At 31.9% G+C, this 21,841-nt stretch overlaps 2 protein-coding genes and 1 pseudogene across 2 annotated transcripts; all 3 read left to right on the top strand.

Annotated features, from left to right (window-relative positions):
* Positions 1-3,531: 3,531 nt before the first annotated feature.
* On the top strand, positions 3,532-5,285 carry LOC105141901 (phospholipase A1-Ibeta2, chloroplastic-like). Its single transcript, XM_011049283.1, has one exon. The coding sequence runs from the start codon at positions 3,625-3,627 to the stop codon at positions 5,167-5,169; it is 1,545 nt and encodes a 514-aa protein (XP_011047585.1). The 5' UTR covers positions 3,532-3,624; the 3' UTR covers positions 5,170-5,285.
* Positions 5,286-12,068: 6,783 nt separating this feature from the next.
* Positions 12,069-16,031, top strand: LOC105141900 (plasminogen activator inhibitor 1 RNA-binding protein-like). The gene is made up of 7 exons (XM_011049282.1): positions 12,069-12,489; positions 13,166-13,469; positions 13,586-13,651; positions 13,761-13,914; positions 14,895-15,053; positions 15,130-15,186; positions 15,444-16,031. Exons 1-7 carry the CDS (start codon positions 12,306-12,308, stop codon positions 15,612-15,614), a joined length of 1,095 nt encoding a protein of 364 aa, XP_011047584.1. The 5' UTR covers positions 12,069-12,305; the 3' UTR covers positions 15,615-16,031.
* A 247-nt stretch (positions 16,032-16,278) lies between these two features.
* Positions 16,279-17,846, top strand: LOC105141925 (pentatricopeptide repeat-containing protein At4g16835, mitochondrial-like; annotated as a pseudogene).
* Positions 17,847-21,841: the final 3,995 nt, after the last annotated feature.

The following is a 21,841-nucleotide window of genomic DNA, read 5'->3' as shown; positions in this document are numbered from 1 at the left end:
AAAAAATCCACTATACTATTTTTCAAAAAAAAACTCAAAACAAAACATGCTGAATATTTCTCCGCCAATGCTTTATATCACGAGTAAATGAAACTCTGAATTGAAGCCTGCAGAGTATAGCGGGGAGCTGTTCTTGTCAGGATAGATAGTGGGAAATAAAGTGAAAAGGAAAAGCACTATTCTCGTTTAGTGCCTTTAGCTCTCCTCCACATTCTCTCGAGACCTCACAGCAATAATTTTGTACTCGGTTCTTTTCGAAGAGCGAGATGGATAAAAAAAGGTAGATCCCAAAAGCACAGATATATATAGAAAAAAAGAAGCGCATGTTTTTTACATGTGATGCAGCTGCACTACATATGATGTTGCTTTTCTTTGACAACAAAAAAGATCTTACGTGTTTTCATTAAATTACTGGTTCTAAGTGCTCAGATAGCAAATTTCTTTGTAAGTGGGAATATTGACCTTTTGCTGTCTTTTTTGCAAATATATTGTTTAAATATTTAATATTAATTTGTCCGTATTGATCTTAAACTTAGCTTCTGTCCTGGCATAGTAATTGATATATATGCGCAAATGCGCGTCTTATCTATTTAATTAGCACGTTTTAGTAACAATTACAGTAGGAGTGCTAGAGGCTAGAGTTAGATACACTTGCTAGGAAGGGATGAGATCAGCCTCAACTATTTTTTTGTTTATATTATAATTTCATAACCTGGGGGATATATTAACAGTAAAAGAGATCGAGCTAGCTCACAACGACAAAACACCCACAATAAAATCTGGAAGAAAAAATGAGAAGCAGTATATATGTGAGCGAAGTACTCTGTACTGCGAGACCAACTTGCATGAAGAAGCAAAGGATCCTGAGGAAGTTAAATTTAAGAGCTTAATTTGGTATGTAAACCTAATATCTTTTGTTCTGAAAAAATGATGGAGAAAGGAACACGATATGTGTTTTCTAGCTAGGTTCATTTTAAATCCCGTTAATGTGCTATTTTCTAGCTTATTGATCATATAGTAATTATTGATATGCATGCATCCGCGTGTCTTCTCTTTTAATCATTAGAAAAATAGTTTGCACGTTTTAATAACAATTACAGTAGCAGCACGTAGTTGTCAGGTTACTGTCATTTGTTAATGTTGCTGGTGAACTAGAATTATGTATTTAGTATCAACTTATAAAATCAGTCTCAACTGTCACAGCAGAGAATTGATGTCGCTTGAGAACCTAATTTCTGTTCTGGAAAAAAGATTGGAGAAAGGAAGGCATTATAATCTGTTGAATATCCAGCTATATAAGCTACGTACTCGTTATACGTACAGTACTCTAAAAAAATGATTAAATAATATTTCCACGAGACCACTCCAATTTAGAGCAACTTCTGTGTATCTTCTTCATTGGAAACTTCAAGCCGTTGCATGTAGTTAACAAGATATTAGAGTTTGATTTTGTTTTCTTGATTGAAAATTGGGAAAAGACCATTACGCAATGCAGTATGTTGCATTTCATGACTTTGGCCTAGAACCGATAAAGCTATTAAATAATTCAAAAAAATAAAGAGAAATATATAAATAAAAAAGTTAGGTTTCATTGATGTTGCATCATCATAATAAACTAAAAGAATAGATTTAATATAAATATAAAGAACCAATGAAATAGAAAAAAGAAGTTTAATGTGTATTTATGGAAGAAAATGAGTTAATTTGAGAATGAAACTATGTTTGGTTTCATATGTTCCAAAGTTATTGGGGGAATTGTGTGACTACATGCATGACGCATTCAAGCATAACCTCTAATGACGTGCATAAGTTTGAGAATATTGCTTCTCTGTAATATTATTCAAGTTAGTAAAGAAACAAAACAGCATGCTTCTTAATTAACAAGACAAGACAGTGGAGATTTCCCATTTTCCTTCCGTTCATGAAACTATACATTTGCATGGTTTTTTTGTCTGTTCGTACCTCAATAATATTTCTTCCTTCTTTTGAATGATGAAATATATGCTGCTAGGGAACAGAGCTGATATCCTTACTTTCAACATATTTGATAAATTTAACTACAACATATTTGATAAGGGGATGTATTTTGACAATTACGGATTAGAGGTAGTTAGGATTACAGGAAGTGTTAGGTAAAAATTTATAAAATCTTTTTTTTTTGTTTGTGTGTTTTAAAAGTTTTTAAAAAAATAATAAATTTTTATTTATTTATTTCAAATTATTTATTTATTTTCATATTTTGTTTTAAAAGTTTTTAAAAAAATAATAAAAATTTTTTTTTATTTATTTCAAATTATTTTATTTATTTTCATATTGTTACAGGAAGTGTTAGGTAAAAATTTATAAAATCTTTTTTTTTTGTTTGTGTGTTTTAAAAGTTTTTAAAAAAATAATAAATTTTTATTTATTTATTTCAAATTATTTATTTATTTTCATATTTTTTTCATGTTTTGATATTAAGAATAAATTTTAAGAAATAAATAAGAATTTATTTTAATATATTTTAAATAAAAAATATTTTTTAAAAAATTACTTGAAGAGAAAGGAAGGTGTAGAAGATAAAATATTACACTGCAGGTCTTCTGTCTGTGCAATTTTTAATAGCAAGGTAGATGAGAAAGGAAGACGTAGAAGATAGAATATTACACAGCAGGTCTTCAGTCCGTACAAAGTTGTTTAATATTTGGTACATCAAATGTCATTTCCATGACAAAAATTTTACATGGGACGTACAGCCAAGAAAAAGTAAATCCCTAATTGGACTCCCAGTTCTTAAGTTAAAAGGGAATTAGTGCTAACCTTGGTGTAAGTAATTTAAGGTTACAGATTTATTTTTTAGAAATCATTACATGGGTTTTATAAATTTTAGAATTATTAAAGATTTATATAGTTATTAATTTCAAAACTTATGAAATTAATTGAGATATACACAAATGAATATAAATAATTATATTAATAAAAATAAGAATTAGCTTCTATTTATAAAATAGAGATCAAAAACATTCTTTTGTGTTGCTCATTAGTTATTTGCCGATCATTGGTTAAGAAATAAAAATGGGAATTATTTTAAACTATATATATTATTTTTTTATTTTAATTCAATTATAAAGTATGATTAATGTTGTCGCTACAAGTGTTCCTCATAATCTCTTCAATATCATTTTGTTATTAATTATGATTATCGTTTTTTGTTTTCGTGTGTTCTTATAAAGTTGACGGAGGAGGTCATACCTTTATGTTTAAATTTTTAAATAAAAATTAATTTTAGAAAATAATAACTACCACGTTTACCAGCACTGCTTTCGAATTGTGACTTTTTGCTTCAAATAATATATTAAACTCAAACGCGTAGCTCTCCACGCTTATGAGAGATGGGGTCCATAATTTTTGTTAGCTCTCTTACAATCATACCCCTCAATCTAAGCATAGAGTTCTGATATTATTTGTTGTCAACAATATGGTTCTGTGATGTTGTTAATTAAAAACTAATAGTCGGAGGGCATTTAGAGAGCCATGACTCTATATATAGCTCCATAGATCTTCAAGACCACTCGGTTCAAGTAGCGGTACATATTCCTAATCGACTTTCTCTCTCCCTCTCCCTATCTTTATCTCTGTCTCTCTATGGCCATGCAGATCAGCTCAACAGTTCCAGCCCAAAATCTCGATCTCTTTCAGGCCAGACGTGCCAGCTTCAAATGCCAGCAATCTACATTAAAACCCGCTTCAACTGTAACTCATTCTTTAAAATCTGTTGGTACCGAGTTAACTAAAAAGCACCTCGCAAATCTTGAAAAACTCCTCCAAAAGCAAGTCCCCGAACCAATTAACCAAACTGTCTCGCAACCGACTCCCAGAGTTTCTAATAAGGGGTCGTTGGCCAATAATAGACGAAAGAATTTATTGGAAGATCTTAATTTGGCTAGAATATGGTCTGAAACGAAAGCAGCTGAGGAAATGTCACCTAGACATCTAAACAGGCTACAACGTTTGTTATCCAAGACGGAGGAGTATTCCCCGAGGAACCATCTTGGTTCTCGGTGGCGAGAGTATCACGGAAGCAATGATTGGGACGGGCTTCTTGATCCACTTGATGAGAATCTCCGGCGAGAGGTGGTGAGATATGGAGAGTTTGTTCAGGCAGCTTATCATGCTTTTCATTCTAATCCTGCCATGTCGGCAGGGAAACCTCCGTCACCCCAACAGGTCTCACTTCCCGACAGGTCCTACAGGGTGACGAAGAGTCTTTATGGGACTTCCTCGGTTGGATTACCTAAGTGGGTGGACGATGTGGCACCGGATCTAGGGTGGATGACCCAACAGTCTAGTTGGATCGGCTATGTTGCGGTGTGCGAGGACCGGAGGGAAATCCAACGGATGGGAAGGAGGGATATTGTCATCGCATTGCGTGGGACTTCTACATGTCTTGAATGGGCTGAGAATATGAGGGCCCAATTAGTTGAAATGCCCGGAGACCATGACCCGACTGAAATCCAACCCAAAGTGGAATGCGGGTTCTTGAGCTTGTATAAAACTTGTGGGGCTAATGTGCCTAGCCTAGCCGAATCGGTTGTTGAAGAGGTGAAAAGGCTAATAGAGGTATACAAGGGTGAGGACTTGAGCATTACAGTCACGGGACACAGTCTCGGTGCAGCCTTGGCTCTATTAGTAGGTGATGAGTTAAGTACATGTGCGCCACAGGTGCCACCAATCGCAGTCTTCTCCTTCGGCGGACCCCGTGTGGGCAACAAAGGTTTTGCAAACCAAATTAATGCCAAGAAAGTTAAAGTCTTAAGAATTGTGAATAACCAAGATCTTATCACCAGGGTCCCAGGGATACCCATGGTAGAAGAGCTGAACGACAACATGCCACTGGCCTATGCACACGTTGGCACAGAGCTACGTGTGGACACAAAGATGTCACCGTATCTAAAGCCCAATGCTGACGTGGCATGCTGCCATGACCTGGAGGCATACCTGCACTTGGTCGATGGGTTCATGGCGTCGAACTGTCCGTTCAGAGCAAATGCAAAGAGGAGTTTAGTTAAGTTGCTTAATGAACAGGGATCAAATGTGAAGAGATTGTATACAAGTAAGGCACAAGCCTTGAGTTTGAATTTTGAAAGGCAAGGACTGGCCGCTTCTGGCTGTTTGCCTAGTCCTTCTTGACAGACTCACCCACGGGTGCATGTAACCTTGTTCATAAGGAAATGTAAAGTCATTTTTTGAAAAAGCAAAATTGGGAAGGCATACACTTTTGGTCCGTATTTAATGTTTGGACAAAATACTTCAAGATATTGTTCTCTGGATTTTATTTTATTTTGAACTGATTTGCCCAGCATGATTGAAAATCTCTTATGCTTTAGCACCAAGAACAACAATTTCATGTGCTTTTACTATTTTCTTTATCCATCTGTATTTGTTTTTTCACCTATTAGTTTTCCCACGTGCTCCTTAATCATTCAAAATTATTAATCTGTTGGATAACAGCACTGTGTTCATAAAAATAGGTGTAATTATAATTAATATTTACTTGTCCATTCAATTGCTTTCCTTTTTAAAAAAAATAAATCATGATGTATTAACTAGTTTATATATATCTCGACTAATTTTTTAATACCCTAAGGTTAACGATCAAATAAACCTCCATTAATTCTAAAATTTACAGCACTCGAATTCGTGATTTATATGGAGCAAATTTAGGAACTGGCTAGTTAAGTTGCACATCTTAAGATTTATTCAATTGCTTTATTAATTTGATATGACATGGATAATTAAACAAGTTTTAAATAAAGAAGAAGATTCAATCCATGCAAAAAAAATTAAAAATATCATTGAAATCTTAAAATACTCATATGTTAATACCCTTTTCATTCGAGCTTCACAAACTTTAAAATTATTGAAGATTTACATGGTCATTAACATCAAGATCTATCAGATTAGTTGATGTATGTACGAGTTAGTCAAGATATTCATATTAATAAAAAAAATAATGAGATATAAAAATGTTTATTCTAAATCTTAAATCTTGATGTTTTTCCCAAACAATTATAAATTAATCTTAATCAAATGGTAAAACAACTCGAAACTATTTTGTATGTAATAATAAGATTTACAAAATTAAAAGTGTTATCAAATAAATTTAAAAAAATCCAGACAAATACAAGGAAGGAGAAGATAATATATTTGAGAATACTTTTCGTATTTTCCAAATGTGGCAAAAACATTTTGAACTGTTGGAGCCCTCAAGGGATGCGTCATCAACGGTAGATGGTGGATGGGATGATGACGCAACACATCCAACCAAACCGCGGATTTGTTAGACGTGGAGAGACCACTTGTCACACGAGAAGAAGAAAAGGCGTATCCCTTCCTTGACATGCGGCTTTCGAAGAAAAAACGCGAGGTCAAAGCCTTCAACATCTATTAAACACTACCGACCGTTTTAACACATCAATTTATTTTCATCTTTGACGATATTACAATGGTTTTACATCTGCCGGCCAAACTGTCCTCGCTGTGGTTTTTTAAGGTTTTTTTGTTTTTTTTTGACTGTCCTCGCTGTGGTTTTTTAAGGTTTTTTGTTTTTTTACTTTTTTTTTTTTAGAATATATCAAAATTATTTTTTTATTTTTAAAAAAATATTTTTAATATTAACAAATCAAAATAATTTGAAAATAAAAATAATAATTTAAAGTAAAAAAATAAAAAATTTTAATTTTTTAAAAATATTTTTAGAACGTGATATTATATTTTTTTAACTCTAAAAAGAAAATTTATTCCAATAATAGATTCCCTCCATCCAAGTCCTTTTGAAAATTATACAAAAACTAAAAGGGAAACGCCATTTCACAGGAGAAATTGCGGTCTAGAAATAACATCTGGGATTTTGGCTATTTTGAAATGGTGATTTGGAAATTACGCAAGAATTTTGGCTGCTTTAAATACTGTGCCGATGGCAATTTTATGATTATTATTGTACTATCAACTATACAACAAGAACAGAACTTTTTTGTTTTACTTTTCGGTGTCTCACTGCAGATGACCCTTTGTACTTTTCAGAAGGTTTGAGTTCTTTGTCAATGGGGCAATCTATGATTCCAAGGAAGGCTTCAAATGGCATTGTATGAAATTCATCATCTAGTCCAGGTTTCTGTGGTTTTTTGGAGTCATAAACATAGACTCGACGAGGCTTCAAATGGCATTTTTATAATTCTATGAACTAGTCTATGTTTATTTTTCTTTTTTCCCTTGGAGTCATATAACATAGACTAGATGATATAATTATAAAAATGCCATTTGAAGCCTTCCTTGGGGTCATAGGACATAGAATGGATGATAAAATTATAAAAATGCCATTTGAAGTCAATCATAGATTCCCTCCACCCTAGTCCTTTTGAAAATTATACATATATTAAAACAAAATAAAATAAAACAAAACGGAGTTTTGCTCTAGAAATAACAAAATTATAGATTTTATTGATTTTGTTATTATAACATTGATGAAATTGTAATTTTTGTATTTTGTTGTTTTTAGAAAAAACATGTTTTTCTTGTATTTTTTTCTCTTCATACTTGATTTTTTTTTTCATCTTACACCTCTACTATTTATCATCATTTTTTTCTTATCTTTATTTTAAAATATTTTTTTAGTTTTTTCTTTTTTTCTTTACACTTTCTTTTTTGAAAAAAATATTATTTTTTGTTTTTATACTTTAAATATCTATCACTTTACACTCCACATATCTATACCATTTCCTTTTGTTCTTTTGTAATTTGTTTTCAGTTTTTTTTCTTTACACTTTTTTTTAGAAAAATTATTATATATGTTGTTAATCATTTTGAAGCCCCATGTAAACAGAAAAAGAAAAAGATAAATTACAAAAAAAATAAAAAAAATATTAAAAATAATAAAAAAAATATATCAATGAAAAGATAATACTAGAATATCAAGAAAATTGTCAAAGATTAGCTAGAAAAGATTAAATATATATTTTATAAAAAAATATATTATACAAAAACTAAAAAAATAGTGTTTCACTGTAGTAATTATAACATTGTTTCATTATTATGCTACATTAAAAATTAAATTAAGATTTTATATATTTTTATTAACACATATGCATTTTACTATATTTTATTATATATAAATATTAAAATTTTGATTCACAATTATATTTATTACTTGATATTAAAAAATATTTTAACAGCATTTACACAGTAATTTTTTACTTTAAAAAAAAAAAGTTATTTGACTTGCAACAACGCAAGTTGAATAGAAATTTGAACAGTTTTTTTATATATATTTATTAAGATGGATGGTTTTGAATGTATTTAATTAAATATATGTATAAGCTTTTTGATTTATAATTAGATTTTAAAAAAATACATATTAAAAGCTTGCATGTTTATTTTTTAATTTCTAAAAAAATTATCTGAGCTGTGATGAAATACAGGTTAAATAACTACAAAAAATGAAATTAGTGTTGCTTTTCATATATTATTTATTTTCTACCTCTAAACTGTCTAAACCTTTATGCATTCTTGGATTATAAATTTAAAATATATTAAATAATATAATGATAAGATGAATATCCATAAAACCTCGACTTTTAAAATGACCAAAAAAAAAAAACTAAAAATTACAAAAAAGAAAAGCAATAAAAATAGAATGGGCGAAGTAGTTGAAATGGCCAATAAAATAGGCAATCAGGCTTGAGTTGATAAGCCTAAAAGTTGAAGAGGCTTGACCCAATTTAAGCAGCCAAGATTTCGGCCCTCTCTATTTGCTAGATGGATCGGACCTACCTTATGCTAAAATAACGAAGGAAACTCGTTCAACAAATTCTCCACAGAGACTCTGACAAATTGTTACAAACAAGAACGAAGAAACATGCTGTACAGAAACCCATTAATTTTCCTGAATTGCTATCAGAAATTATTTGTTGGGTTTATCTATTCGGGTCCGTGGGCTCTTATACACAAATTTTGTTTTTACGGTAGAAAAGTATTTTAAAAAAAATTAAGTTTTTTTAAATAATTTTTTATATTTTTAAATCATTTTGATATACGGTTATTAAAAATAAATTTTAAAAAATAAATAAAATTATTATTTTAATATATTTTCAAGTAAAATATAATCTAAAAAGTAATTGATATTATAATTTGAAATGGCCTCTTAATAAGTCAGTCCTCCCAACGCTTCAAGTATTTTTTTTTTTTTTTTGATTTACGTGGGGTGTCCGGGCCAGCTTACGCGCACCACGACTAATCTCCACGGCCCACTGAACATCCTGCAAGCCTAGTGAGTAGGTAAGGCACCGCGGGGGTGACAGGCGTGTATGGTGAAGTTCGAACCCAGGTGCGGAGAAAGGGGACAAGCCCCTCCCACCGCTAGGCCAGAACCTCACTTGCCGCTTCAAGTATTTTTGATCCCCATGTTCAAAGTCAAATTCTTTTACTGGCGATGAGGGATGAGACTTGGGGTTCACTATAATACCTATTTATTATATCAGGTACTTCTGCATAAACTATCAAAAACATCTCTGGACTAGCCATTTATTCCCTTGTAATGGCCATAACTTGAACCAACCTTACAACCACACATAACGAGATTCAGATGCGCACGTCCCCCTCCTCAATGGATTAGCCACATGTTTCTATTGGATTAACCTCACAACCTCCCACGACGAGACAAGAATCAGGTTGCCAATTAAAAACCTTTTAACTTAAAAGAAAAATTATTACATAACTTAATGATCAATCTAAACAAACAACTCAAATATTAGTAGAGATAAATTTAAATAAGCACCAATACAATCAACACTTCAAGACAATCATAAAATAAATAAATATAAAAGATAGTTAAGAGATTGTGTACTCAGATTTTTATAAAGATACTCCTCTACTTAAACCATCATTCAAGAGTTTCACTAACACTAACTTGATCTGTTTTATTGATAAAACTAATATTTTACACAATCTTTTTTACATGTCAAATATTTAAACCTTTCTCAATCATTTTTTAGGCTCATGATTACACGAAATCCTTTTACAAGCCAAGAATGAAACCTAACATCTAATCTTTTGATTAGAATCCCCTTTCTTATCAATACTTGTAAATTGAATAGTATTAAACAACATTAATAATGAGGGTGAAGATTCTGTATTGTTGTTGCTACTATCTCCTGTTGCTATTGTAGTTACTGGCAAGAGTAAGGATCCTATATTGGTTGTGCTACTATTTTTTACTACTACTATTATAAAGATGTTTTGTTGTTGTCTATACATTACCTCAAACATTGCTAGGGTTGAAGGCAAAATTTGCGTTTAAAACAAAGGAGGGTAGCTTTAAATACTGGCTTAATAAACAGATTAATGATTTGATATATAATAAGAATATGATATGTAATAAGTTTTTCAAGAATTATGCGCTCATGTATAAAATAATAATCAAGTTCAATATACTTACTGTGAGCATGAAAAAACAGATCATCATACATAGCAGAATAAACAAAACAAACTAAATTGGTCTATAATTTGAGGACTATAAAGGTTGAGTAAAAAAAAAAAAACTAAAATATCTATGAGAAATATAAACTAACTAAAATATCTATGAGATTTAGAGTGGAATAAACAAAGAGAATTTTAAAAAAAATCCAAGAAATCTATTTTTTTTAAACTCGGAGTTTATAGAATTCAAAATTCTTAGTTTAATTTTTTTTTTAAACAATAAACTTAGTTAATCTCTAGTTCGAGAGCTCGTGGGTTGATATTCAATAGATTTTGTTAATCAACATGGATGAAAAGTGGATGGAATGGTAAAACAAAATACCTTAGATAATGTTTAGGGTATAATTTATAGATGCAAATGGTGAAAAATAAAATTGATAATAATCAATATTTTTGCAACTGATTGTAAATATCTATGTGTATTTTTTCGTTCACAGCTCGTAACTAGCATACGTGCTTCTTTCTTAATTTTGAGGATTAGCACCCACAAAAATTTATTAAACTTATTTAAATATATTAAATTAATGGTGTATTTGCAAACGTGATTACACTGTACTTTCGAAAATTTTAAAATTTAAATTGTTCTTGTTTAAAATAATTTTTATATATTTTTAACATGTTAATAGTAAAAATAATTTTAAAAAATAAAAATAATTTAAAAAACTATTTATGATAAGAGTTTGAAATACCAAACAACAAATAAAACTCAGATAGAGTTTGGAAGCACTGCTGAAAATACTGTTTGATAAAAAAACTGAATATTTTTTTTTATATTTTTAAGTTATTTTAATATGTAAATATTAAAAAATATAAAAAATATTATTTTAATATATATTGAAATAAAAACAATTTAAAAAACTATTACTACTGTATCATTTATTACAACCTACTTATTGGAATTCATTTAAAAATCTCCATACCGAACACCTCACAATGCCCCTAACATATTCTATTAATGTGATTTGACCTAGGGATACTGGTGAGTTATTTTCAAGGCTATTGTAACAAATTACGCGGTATTTTTTTTAAAAAATTAAAATAAAATTTAAACCAAACATCATATCTATTTTAATCAATCATCAGATATCGAATATTTTTCTTTCTTTATTTAATTTAATAATTTACATTACTTTTTTCAATTAATTTAACTTTACATTACTTTTTTCAATTAATTTAACCAATCAAATTTGTATAAATGTTATTTATTTTATTTTCTTATACTTCTTATTTTATTCTCTTAATAAAATAATTAAAAGAGTCAAGAAATTATCAAAAATAGTAAAACCTTTTGTAAAAAATCTTTTACTTATTAGGTGTTTAGTATCATGATATTTTTTATAGTATTTTTTTAATTATAAATATATTAAAACAATTTTTTTATTTTTTTATTTTTTTTATATTAACATATAAAAAAACATCAATAGAGCTTAAAATAAAGAGATGTCAAATTTACATTGGTGAGCTTAAAATAAACAGAGACGGCAAGAACACATGATAAACATACACCCGTCCTTACACTAACATTGCATACTAGGGTTTTTAAGGATTAGGTTTCTCCACTCTTAACACGCTCATCTTGTTTCTGCCGCATTGACTAGGGTTCCTACGCAACTCGCTCTTCTCGCTCCCTCGTATTTTCCCTCTTATTTTCTAACCTCCCAAACACTCCTAGCCTTTAACTACTCTCAATAAATAATGGCTATAATCAATCAATAGGGTCTCTTGCTGTTTGAAGGTAAACAAGCTGAAGGACTGTATATTTATCTGTGCTTACCAGCAACTCAAAGAGACAAATGGCAACAGCGAACCCTTTTGATATCCTTGGCGACGATGACAACAATGAGGACCTTTCTCAACTGGTGGCCGCTGCTCAGCTTAAGGCGGCCGAGAAGCCCAAGAAGGCGGATAAGTCCGCTGCTGCTCCTGCTTCTCAGCCTGCTAAGCTTCCCACCAAGCCTGCTCCCCCTGCACAAGCTGGTGAACTTCGATTTACTAACCGTTGTTTGTGTTGATTAAATTTGTTGCTCTTGTTTCATTAACCAAGAAATTTGCTTTGGAGGTGTTTAAATTACTGAGCCCTTTTTTTTATTTACGTTGGTTTTTTTTTGTTTGAATGCTAGAACATGAAGGGAAAAGTGTTAAATTTATTGAAATTGTTAATTGAATAGTTGTTTTAACTTTATTTTTCTTTGAGTACGCGCCTAATAGTGTTAAATGGGTCTGGTTGTTGAGGGATGAAGGGAACAGAAGAAAAGGGAGGACATTTTTATTGAGTCTGTTGGTGTTTCGTTATTTCTTGAATGTTGGTTTGTCAGCTGATCACCTGTTTGCTTACTTATCCCTGTTATGTTTGTTAATGGTGGAGTCCTAGATGATTGTTTAATCTTGTTTTGATTGTTGGAAGATAAAATTGTTGCTTGACTCCACCTAAATACCCCTGTTAGGTATCTCCTGGCCATTTTTTCTCTCTATTTTTGATAAATACTTAACAGAGTATTTCTTTTGTGTTTTTAAAATTACTTTCTTTTGTCTTCTTTTGTTGCGTTCTTTGTTATTTCATGGATCGGTAGCACAGGCTGACAGGTGGCACTGATTATTAATGTTGGAGTTGTATTTCATGTTCTTAATACTGGTCTTTTATCTTCTCAACCAGTGAGGGAGGCAAAGAATGAAGGTGGACGTGGAGGAGGGCGTGGCTATGGGCGTGGGCGTGGTCGCGGTGGCAGATTTAACAGAGAATCAAATAACAATGAAATGACCTTCATTGGCAATGGTTTTTCTGAGGGATCCAGACCATCTGAAGATGGAGATGCTGGGAGAACTTCTGAGAGGCGTGGCTATGGTGCCCCTCGTGGTGGTTTCCGTGGTGGTCGCCGTGGTGGTTATAGCAATGGGGAAGCTGGAGAAGGTGAACGCCCTCGAAGGCAGTATGATCGCCACAGCGGTACTGGTCGTGGGTTAGTACTTTACCAGTGAAATATCCATTTTTATTATATGCTGTTTTGACCTTGAAATTTCCTTCATTACTTGTTATAATTTGCCATAAAAATTTTCATTGTATTTGCCATGGCAGGAATGAGATTAAACGTGAAGGGTCTGGCCGTGGTAACTGGGGAACTCATGCTGATGAAATTGCTCCGTGAGTTTCTGTCTCTGTGCTTCCAGCAATTTTTTTTTTTGAAATTTATCTTTGTATGTGATGACATAGCTATGCACACATGTATGTATACTTGTGTAACTGAATTCAGAGAGACTGAGGAACCTGTTGTTGACAACGAGAAGAGCTTCATTGCTGAGAAGCAGCCAGAAGAGGAGGAAGCTGCAGCTGCGAGCAAGGATGCTGCAGATGCGAGCAAGGATGCTGCTGCGAAGGAGCCAGAAGTGAAGGAGCCTGAAGACAAGGTGAATTTTCCTTTTAAAACCTGGTCTTATCTTGGGATGTCTTCACAAATAAATGGAATAGTGCTATCATCTAGAACTTCAATTTTTATCAATTTTTTTACTTTTCACAGAGGCATGACTGTTATGCTGGATTAGTATGACGGGATTTATTAGCTAATGTGAAGATATGAGGTTCAAAACTGACTTAAATGATGTTTGCTTGATTAAATTTTGACAATATCTTTCTGAAGTGTCCTGTATACAACCGGGAGTTGTTGTAACTGATGAATTTTTTTAACTTGGTTTAATATTGTCAATCAAGGACCTCTTGTTTCATACACATTCAGTAAAATTGATGACGTGTTTCCTATTTAATAAGCAGTCTTAAGGAAGCTTCATTGTCAAGATTCAGTCATGCTTCCTTGGGAAAGTCACTGATAAAAAACTTATCTTTTATTGGTTAAAAGTTTCTTATATGTATAATTGGACTAATTTTGCTGGGAAATGACAGATTGAAGGCATTGATTACTTACTATAAGTGCTACTTTTAATCTAGATATTTCTGTTCAAGCAATTCTGTTTTTGTGCTTTGCTTGCTTTTTGTAACAGTTTCAATTGTAGTTATGTTCTTAACCTTCACATATTCTGCACGTATGAGTTCTCAATTAAGAGATCAGTCAATTTAAATGTTGGTTATATTGATTAATTATCATTCAGAACAAGTTTAGAATTATAGGTTAATTAGCCTGTTTCAGTTGGATTCCTCTGGAAAGTCAAACTCCCCTGAATCATCATTTATCCTAGATCGAACTTTTAAGCTATGTGATGAAATGACATCACTGTAATGATATCATGCAGCTCAATTTCAAAGTCCATTGAACTTATGACCAACTTAGGTGTGCATTGAAATTGACTTTCTGGTTTTGATGCATAACTATTTTGTGTGTTTTCCTGTGCTATTGTATTTTTTTCAATATATCCCTTTCCTTTTGTATTAATAGGAGATGACACTGGAAGAGTATGAGAAGGTTCTTGAAGAGAAGAGGAAGGCTTTGCTTTCTCTGAAGGCTGAGGAGAGGAAAGTTGGCTTGGACAAAGACTTACAGTCCATGCAACAGCTGTCAAGTAAGAAGAGCAACGCTGAAATTTTTATCAAGCTGGTAAGAATCATTTCTTTCTTTGAATGTGGAATTGTATTCATTTGGTAGATTGCTAAACATGCATATTAACTGGTAGGGTTCTGAGAAGGACAAACGAAAAGATGCTGCTGACAAAGAAGACAGAGCCAAGAAGGTGTGTTTTTGGTGTCAGAACTTTTGGTTTTGGGTCGTGCCATGTTGATCATGGTTCCCTCTAACTTCATTTCCTTCTGATATGTTGACATCTTAGATATGCACCCCAAAGTACTTGTCAGTTTTATATGTCCTTGGCTCTTTCTTATTATCCATCTTTTATTTGATGAATTACTTTTTATATGACCTAGAATTTTTGTAATCCATGCATGCAAGTATTGATGATGGGAAAGCCCAACTGTCGTTACTTGAATGCAGGCTGTCAGCATAAATGAATTCCTGAAGCCTGCTGGAGGTGACAGGCACTACAACCCTGGTCGCGGTCGAGGCCGTGGCCGTGGAAGGGGCGGATATGGAGGCAATACTCGTGATGTGGAAGCTCCCTCAATTGAAGACCCTGGGCAGTTCCCCACCTTGGGTGGCAAGTGATACTTGCACTGCCTTTCATCATCGCTTCAATTTCCCATGTGGAATTCCTTGTGATCTAATTCTTGATTTCTCTTGTGGAAATCCTTGTGATCTAATTCAAGAGTTCCAGTCGAGGGTTATCAATGGGAATTATGATTTCCAATGTCAAAACCATCTCAAACATCTAGTCTTTTGGGTGTAAATTTTAGATTTATTCCTGTGATTCCTTCTTAACTTTCATGTTGCATGCATAACCCCCTTTTTTTTGTTTAAATTAGGGCATCTGGAGTCGTTATTTTGTCTTTGACTTAGTGGCATCAGTTTTGGTTTGTTTTAGGGTAACCGCATTTTTACTAGTATTTTCAATTTTTCCTGTTGTGTTTCTGATCTATTGTCATTATTTCTTTAAAAGAAATGAATGAGTTGCTTTTAAGGTTCCCCGCTATTCAGGTATTAGCTTCAGCTTAGTATATTGTCGCCAAATGTCTGAGATATATAGGAACTGGAATGAATTAGCAAACTGAGTTTGTGATATATATGCTATTGTTGAAATCCTACTGCCTGTCAGAAACTGTATTATTTACCAACAAAATAGAAAACCCACTTTCCCTCTCTTCAAAACCATGCTGCTTCTCTTTCCACCTGCACGATCCAAAACCAAAATGCCGATACAATCAATACCTAATTGGGTTGGGCCATTTTCGGCAAATCCACTGAGCAACTTGACCGCCATGCCAACCTAGTGGTGTCATTTTATCAAATCACTTGCTATATCATATCCAGAGACTTTAGATTCTGCTCTTAATGTTTTCACTAGTATGGCGGTTAAAACAACTGTTACTTGGAATTCAGTTTCGGCCGGTTTCTAAATGAAGCGCTGGAAATTGAGGAAGCCCAAGAACTGTATGTTGAAAATATCTGAACCATGATAGCTGGTTATGTATGTAGTTCTGACATGGAAAGAGTTCAGCCTTTCTTTGAAGATATACCCGTTGAAGATGCAGCTTCTTGGAATGCAATGATGTCCGGTTTTGCGTAGAATTAGTTTATGGACAAAGCACACACCTTGTTCTTGATAATGCCAAGGAAAAACGTAGTTACTTGGAATGTTACGATTTCTGGGTCTGTACAGTGCGGGAGGCTGGATTTGGCATTAAAGTTGGTTTGAAAAGGCGCCATTTAAGAGAGTGGTGGCTTGGACCGCTATGATCATTGGGTACGTGAAGTTTTGGAGGAATGGATTGGCAGAAAGATTGTTTCATGAGATGCCCGAGAAGAATTTATTGACTTGGAATGCTATGATTGCAGGTTGTATTGAGAATCGCAGAGCTGAGGGTGGTGTAAAGCTTTTTAGAAAAATGGTGGGATTTGGTATTCATCCAAATTCGTCAAATTTGAACAGCATTTTGTTAGGGTGTAGTGAGTTGTCTTCTTTGCAGTTGGGCAGGCAAGTGCATCAACTATTTTGTAAGTCTCCACTGTGCTGATACAACCGCTGGAACTCCGTTGATTGGCATGTATTGAAAGTGTGGAGTGATGAAGGACGGTTGGAAATTGTTTTTAAGGGTTCCACGGAAGGATGTTGCCACTTGGAATGAAATGATTTCTGGTTATGATCAGCACAGAGAGGGTAATAAAGCTCTGGATTTGTTTGGCGAGATGAGGGAGAAAGGAATGAAGCCAGGCTGGATCACTTTGTTGCCATATTATCAGCTTGTAACCATGCTGGATTTACAGTCCTCGGCGTTAAATATTTCTGTTCAATGGTGTGGGATCAAGGACTTTGCAGCTAAGCCTGATCACATGTATGGTTGATCTTCCTGGTCGGGCAGGTAAGTTAGTAGAGGCAGTAGATTTGATCGAGAAAAAGCCTTTCAAACCTCATGCTGCCATATTTGGGACCCTTTTAAGTGCAAAGTAGAACACACAAGAACACTGAGATAGAAGACATCTTGATCCAACGGCTGCAGTTGGACATGTATGATTATTCTCCATAAGGGATCACTTCCATAGGAGATGTCGTAAGTGGCATACTTCTGACTTCTACTAAATCACATCAGCCTGGTCGAATTGGCAGTGAAGCTAAGGTTGCTGTAGCCATATTCTCCCCTATTTGGAGCTTATGATGCATTCGATCTTAAAGCTGGACAAATCCCTCTGCGGGGACTAGCTTAAGCCTGATATGGCGGCAAATGTAGCTGTTTATTTGCTGAAGTTGATTTGGAAATCAAGAGATGGAGCTGCATTTACCAAGTACGATGGAACAAGGAAGTTTGACGGTGAAATGAGAACGGTACTGAGTTGCAGTGAATAATGCGGATCATAATTCAAATTAAATATTGGTTTAGTATATGTATAATCAAGTGTAAAACAAGAGAAAATATATGCCTAATCTCAAATACTTAATAATTTTTTTTTATATTGGTTTAAATATTCGGTGTGGTTATGTTACCTGGTAAAAATTATTAAAAAAATTATTAAATTTAATAAAGTTTATAACTAAAAAAATTATTAAATTTAATAAAGTTTATAACTTGGATCGCTGATTTAATAAGTTAAGTCGATGTAAATGAATTTAATATATTATTATTTTAATATTTAAAAAATATTTTTTAAAAAAATTAAATTATATTTTTACTAGTTAGTTATTGTTATATTTAACAAATCAAGTAAACCATATTAAAATAATTCTAAAAATAAATTTAAAATTCACATCTAACAAATAACTGGGATAAAAGTTTTAAATTTAGATATAAAGAATTCCCCATAGCATAAACATTCTATCTTTTTCACGTTCAAAAAATTTGAAGTCGCATCCACAGGCAATATAACCTCGTTTTATATAATTTAACAAGATGAATACATTTTTAAATTATTGGAAATAGAATCATTATCAACTGTGCAATGTAATCTCGCATCATGGGATAACATTAGCTAATTTATATGAATTTAGCGTTTTATCTACTAAAAAGGGAATTTTGTGGTTTTATTTACTGAAAGGGTTATTATTATATATATATTTCTAGCAAATAAAAAAGCATTAACAAAAAACTGAAAGAGCTTAGAGCTTAGGTTCTCACTATGGACACGGACCCAGGCAGTTGTTTGTCGTTAATTGTGTAATTACAATTTGCCCCTTCTTTCTTTTAGACAGCCAGGTTCCTTTTCCCTTTGTAATGTTATGGGAAGCTCTTACCTCATAGCAATGGATGAGCTATAGATGAGTGAGCTCTGAGAACTTGCGGGTTGTTTGGAGTTTGGGAGGAATAAAGAGTTTTGCATGCTTTATTTATTTAAATTGAAGGATTTTTGGTTTTTTTTTTAAGAAAATAAAACTGGATTCGTTTCTGAATTATTTTTTTTTTGGGTGAAGTAGATGGTTTATTGTCATTGATAACCACTTGATTTGGTTGATGAGTATGGTATTTTGGACATGATCTCTTTGATCTTAATTTGGCCACTCATTTTCAGAGTAAATGGTGTCCATTCAGGTTTAACCAAGACAAAATTGGCAAATAAATAAATAAAATTAAATTAAAAGAAATAGAAACAAGTCATTTTTCATTGTACATTACATATTCTAGATTAGAAAATCATCCTAAAAAAAGAGGAGAGTATTATTAAATTCTTGGAGAGAGAATTACATGGTTTTCTTTATAAACTTCACTGTTCATTAAATAGTGGATTGAAATAGTAGAAATTTTATGATGATGAATGAATAATTAATAGTATTTTATTAGTTATTATTTGGGTCAACTTTAAAGAAAAAATAGATATAAATAGGAGAGAAATTCTATGTAAAGATATTATTACCATTTATTATGGGTCATGTGTTTTTTTCTTTTCATATTTCTCTTTTTCTTCAAAATGAGTTTCCAAAATAATTAATAAAATATCATTATTTATTCCATAAACACCATAAAATTTTCTATGAAACAAATGAATTTTTTTTACATGTTTTCCTGTTATTTTTATCATTCTTTTATCAATTTTATCCTTTATCTTTTAAATGTATTTATAAATTATTTAGATTTATTTTCATTTTATTTTTTATAAAATTATCACAATCTTAAATAAATGTACTCACATTTAATTTTTATTTGATTTATATTTAATTTAATGAAGATATATTTTTTTCATGAATAGTTTTTTTATAAAAAAATATTTTAAACTCAACAAAGTTCATATATTTAACATACTAAATCACGAACTTAAGTTAGTTCAATACATCTTTGTGTAAATTTTTTTTAAAACATTATTAAAAAAATAAAATCAAATTATATTACTGGTTAATCTTTCAAGTTGACCAAATTATGTTAAAATAATTTTTATAATTTAATTTTAAATCAAGATTAAAAAAGAATTGAATTAAGAAGCTTCAATATTAACCTGAATTTCATATCACACCAAATAATTTTGTGCCCTAAATATTTTTTATATGTATATTTTTTTAAAAACATAATTTTAACCACAACGTATCTATATATCTATGTAACGAAGAGAAGAAAGTTCCAAGTATAGTTATAAAATTCAGGTTGACTTGGAAACTGGTTGATCTGAGCAAACTCGGGTGAGACGTATTATATATATATATAAAAAAAAAACTAAACTTTACGAGCAGTAAAAGCTTAAAAGGAAAGAACATTTAATTCTGCCCTAATTTTATTCGAGCAGAAGAAGAAAGCCAACTGCCAAAGCCATTCAGTGGTGAATCTGTCCCATCCAGCTTCTACAAGCGGAGAATTAACAGAATTTTCAAACCAAGGTAAGAACCATAGATCTTTCTTGTCTATGCAATTTTCCTGTCATTTAAATCTTTCTTGCCCCTGCAGTTTTCAGGACTCTGCCCAGTAGAAAGGGAAACTATGAATTAACGGAACAACTTGGTTTGTTGTGCGTCTACTCATGCAAAGCAACATACTCTGAGAATCAATAATCAGGTTCCCTCGATCCAAAACTTGTTTGTTCCCCGTTGTTAGGGTTCAAATACAAAACAGAGCTTGGGCTAATCCATATTTTTTCTAGCGTCAGGAGAAAAGGCATCACCTGCAAGCTTTGGATGGTTTGCTATGAAAATTTTAGACTGCCACTCACAAATGCTGCTCATAAATGTGACTCCATAGTTTGACAAATCTATGTTTTTCATAACCTTCTATAACTATGACTGGTAGTAGGTTTATGGTCTGGATTAGATTCACGATTTTAATGTTTATGATTTGAAAGATTTAACTGTATATTGTGCTTACCCATACCGGCTGTAAATACTAGAAGATAAGTAAAGCTTTTTATTTGAAGTTCGCAAGTGTTCACTAACTATTAATATGCACGGAACTGTAACTAAAAGATCTCTGGTTCTTTTCACCTATGGTTTTTAATCTAATTCTACTGTGATCAGTAGAATCCCCCGTCATTTTCAAAGAATAAAGAGCTCTAAAATCTTTATATTTATCCTTAGTAAGAAACTTACAGATTCTTGTGTATTGGATAACTTAGTAGCCAGTACAAGAAGCTCGAACCTCACTTGCATTTTTTTAATATGCTCAAGCTGGATCTAGGTATGTGCTTTAAATAATGCATTAACAAATTCATATTTTGATTTGTCAGTTATTACCATAGATTATAAGAATTAATTTGTGAATTAAATATTATTAAGGACTTAAATTTTTAATATAATTTTCATGGGTGTTTAGTTATTTAAAATTGATTTGGTTATTACAGCTCCTTAAAATATCTTCTTAACATGAAAGCACTTCAAATAACGATCCTTCAATCCAAACAGTCATCTTTCAAGATACTTTAAATAAAAAGAATGAAAAATTTGATCTTTTAGTTATAACTTTATTTGAAAATAAATTATTGTCTAACATATAATATTTATTAATTAATTATGTTTCATTTATAGATTTAATAAATATAAATGAGATTGAAGATAATGTGATAATAATATTTTAATAGATATTAATGAGATTAGCTCAATTCTATTGATATTTAATTTAAATTTTGTGGATACTAAAAAACGTAATGCATATATTCAATCTAGGTAAAGATGTTATGCTAGAAAAAATATGGTCATTCCAAATGACTATTGTACTTTACCATTATCTTTTTACAATTCTACTAGTGTTAAGTGTTTAACATGTCCTAAAATCTTCTTCTTTTTTATTCACCTGAAGATGTTGATTTATGAATTATAATGCAAAGTGGAGTTAAGAAAAGACAAGGCAAATACTGCTATTCACCGGCATTCC

This window comes from Populus euphratica, unplaced genomic scaffold, assembly GCF_000495115.2.
Source record: "Populus euphratica unplaced genomic scaffold, PopEup_1.0 scaffold134.1, whole genome shotgun sequence".
NCBI lineage: Eukaryota > Viridiplantae > Streptophyta > Magnoliopsida > Malpighiales > Salicaceae > Populus > Populus euphratica.
Note: the sequence above shows the minus strand (reverse complement) of the source record. Positions and strands in the feature narration are given on the sequence as shown.